Source organism: Candoia aspera, chromosome 13 (genome assembly GCF_035149785.1).
Source record: "Candoia aspera isolate rCanAsp1 chromosome 13, rCanAsp1.hap2, whole genome shotgun sequence".
Lineage (NCBI taxonomy): Eukaryota > Metazoa > Chordata > Lepidosauria > Squamata > Boidae > Candoia > Candoia aspera.
The window spans coordinates 11,902,606-11,905,883 of record NC_086165.1 but is presented as its reverse complement, the minus strand read 5'-3'; the positions used below and the strand labels follow the sequence as shown (position 1 = coordinate 11,905,883).

Here is a 3,278-nt window from a genome sequence, read left to right as displayed (position 1 = left end):
CCCAGCCGATCCAAGCCGGCCCTTCCCGCCCCGCCCGGAGCCGCCGCCGTTGCTGCTCCTGCTGCTGGGCTGCTCAAGCTGAGCCGGGCCACACCCTCGCCTGCTCTTCCTGATAGCGGGGAGAGGAAGACCGGTGCCCTCTCGCTTTCCGCGCAAGAGGGCGGCGCAGTGAACGGGCGGCGCGGCGGGCTTTTGCTCTTCCTGCCCGCGGGGCCAGCTCCTTTGGAAAGGCGTGAAGTCCGTCGGGGGTCGTCCCCTGGCTGGCTTCCTCGGGAGTCGAGATCCGGCCAGCCGGGAACTTTTACTGTTGCTTTTTGAATTGGCAGGTTGGTTTCTTTTTCCCCTCGCCTCTCTCTCCGAAGGAAACGTCAGCCTGGGCCGCGAACATGCCCTTACAGAACCGAGGGTTTGAGGGTCCCATGAGCCAGTGGCGGCCCCCGCAGCGTTTTTCATCTGCAGGCCGGGTGTTGTGACCGCGTCTGGAGTGGCATCCCTTTCCGGAGAAGGCGGAGGGGCACTGGCTGCTGCACTTGCTCCAGACTTGGCGGTGGGGCTGCCGGCCCCTTTCTCCTCCTCTGGTGCTCCGAGACTCTGGTTTATTTGTGCAGATTAATGGAATGATGGTGCGGGAAGGGCAGAGCGATCCTGCCGGGCTCAGCGGGGACTCCTCAGGAGGCAGCTGGAAGGGGAGTGGTGGCAGAAGTGGGGTCCCCAGAGGCATGCGTGTGCCCCTCCGGCACCATGGCTAGTGGCGGCTCTGGCAAGTCCACTACTGAGGCATCCACCCCCAGTGGCAGCGCTTTGCCAAGGAAGAAGCTGGTTGCCACCTGTGACCTCTGCAAGATCAAGATGCAGCTGGTAGCAGATTTACTGCTGCTCTCCAGTGAGAGCCGGCCTGTCCACACCGAGAGCTTCTCTCTCTTTGGAGAATCCTTTGAAAAGTGCAGGGACACCATCATTGCCCGGACCAAAGGCCTGTCCATTTTGACCCATGATGTCCAGAGTCAACTCAACATGGGCCGTTTCGCGGAGGTGGGGGAAATCCTGGGGGAGATGGGCGACTTGGTTGTCTCCTTGACGGAGTGTTCGGCCCACGCCGCTTACCTGGCTGCGGTGGAGACCCCCGGGGCTCAGCCGGCCTCTCCCGGCTTGGTGGATCGCTACAAGGTGACCCGGTGTAAGCACGAGGTGGAACACGGGTGTGGGATCTTGAAGACCACCCCTCTGGCTGACCTCAGCCCTCAGCTCCTTTTGGAGGTCTCTCAGAACATGTCCAAGAACTTGAAGTTCCTGACTGACGCCTGCGTCCTGGCCAGCGAGAAGTCCAAGGAGAAGTTTGCCAAGGAGCAGTTCAAGCTGAGCGTGAAATGCATGAGCACCAGTGCCTCTGCCCTCCTGGCCTGTGTCCGGGAGGTCAAGACTTCCCCCAGTGAGCTGACGCGCAACCGGTGCGTCTTGTTTAGCGGACCTTTGGTGCAGTCCGTTTGCGCGCTGGTGGGCTTTGCCACAGAGCCCCAGTTTTTGGGCAAAGCGGCCACCATCCACCCAGAGGGCAAAGCTGTGCAGACGGCCATTTTGGGCGGTGCCATGAGCGTCGTCTCGGCTTGCGTGCTCCTCACTCAATGCCTCAGGGATATAGCCCAACACGCCGACAGTAGCGCCCGGATGACTGAATATAGGGAAAGGTTGAGGAACTCGGCGTGTGCCGTCTCCGATGGCTGCAACCTGTTGTCTCAGGCCCTACGGGAACGCTCGTCACCCCGGACTTTACCGCCAGCAAATGCAAATTCTGTGAATTAATCTATTTGGTTTTAGATTGCATGGCCGCCTCTAACGGAAAGACACAACGTCCCTTCTCCTGCCCCGGATTTTGTTTTCGTATACCAAAGAATTTGTGTAGAGCAGTCCTTTCATTCTCATTGTTACGGCTAAAATAACAGTATGGCGAGGCAGCGGAACCATGCTTGTTTAGCTTACGTGTCATAATCAGCATGGATGTCTGTTATCTGGGGAGGGAATGGGACACACATTTCCCCCCTCCCCCCAATCTTTAAATCCTCCAGGCAACCTTACATTTAATCATGGAACCGGAGGAGACAAGCCTACTAAGTAGGAGGTGAGCCTGTAGAATTCTATGCAGGCAAGTGAGCAGAGGAAATATGCAGTCCTCATTTCCTTCCTTATGCTGGGCACAAAATCAAGGCCAGTTGCTGCGAGGACAAGGGCCTCTTCAGCATCTCCTGCTAAAGGGTTTAAGTTCCCTGTCTTTCTATTGCTGGCTGCCAGCAGGCTACTAGAATATTGCCCAGGCTAGTAAATTGGGCTGTGGGGGGAATTATTCCTAAGGCTGCATCCAAGCTGATTTCTCCTTTAGAGCTTCTTTCTGTAGCTGAAGCCTGTGTCCAAGCAAAGGGTTACATCGGCCCTTGGAAAGGTTTACTGATGGGGTCCAAGCTTTAATCGTGCTGGATACGATTTTAAAATGTCAGGAGATGGGGTTTGGTGGGAGGAGGGTGGTTCTTTCAAAATCTAGATCTTATTGTTTAGGTGGGCAGGAAAAAGAGGAGGAAGAAGAAGTTACCTCAGTTTTCATACGCTCGGGAAGAAAGAAAACTTTAAGGATGGATGTAGCTACGATTTCGTTTTGTTTTGTATGGTTACTTTTGAATCAAGTGATTGGTTAGAAGTGCAGTTGCAGGGAAAGCAACAAGGCTGGCTGTCGTTTTCCAATGGGGAGAGTGGGGGAGCTGCTGTGAGTGTGTTAAAATAGGGGTTGGGTAAATTACACTATAACATGAGTGATTTTGATTTTTAATTATTTTTTCAGTGTTTTTTTTTAATCTTGCATGTACTGGAGTATTTATTTCATCTATTAAAATGTTGTTTCTCAGTCTTCTGTGAATCTCTCAATGCTTAAAGAATACTAGTGTGTCTCCTGCCCCAAAGAATAGGTGATTCAAGAGGCTTAATTTACTATGAGCTTCTATAGGTTTAAATTCTTTGGGTTTTTTTTTAATGGCATGTTCTTTTACTGTTCTCTTCTTCCCTCTCATTTGCCTGGATTTTTCTTTTGCTTTTCCAGAGTTGGAATTTGAGAAGTCAAAGAGTTATTTTTTTCCAGAGTATTTCAAAATGGGTTGTACTGTGTTTGATCCAAATGTTTCAAAAAAGATCCACTAGAACCTTAAATAAGTTTATCCAGAAGCAAGCCCTCTTGTTTTCAATGAGGAGCTTCTCATTGTAGACATGTTGAGTTTTGCTGTTTTAAAATACAGATT

General features: G+C 52.1%; 1 protein-coding gene across 1 annotated transcript; it reads left to right on the top strand.

Annotated features, from left to right (window-relative positions):
* Window positions 1-350: 350 nt before the first annotated feature.
* TLNRD1 (talin rod domain containing 1) lies at window positions 351-2,890 on the top strand. Its single transcript, XM_063314035.1, has one exon. It carries the CDS (start codon window positions 742-744, stop codon window positions 1,798-1,800), a length of 1,059 nt encoding a protein of 352 aa, XP_063170105.1. The 5' UTR covers window positions 351-741; the 3' UTR covers window positions 1,801-2,890.
* The last annotated feature ends 388 nt before the right edge of the window (window positions 2,891-3,278 follow it).

What these genes read in the sequence shown, in the direction of transcription:
- TLNRD1 (XM_063314035.1), top strand. Translation starts at nt 742, where the DNA reads ATGGCTAGTGGCGGCTCTGGCAAGTCCACTACTGAGGCATCCACCCCC.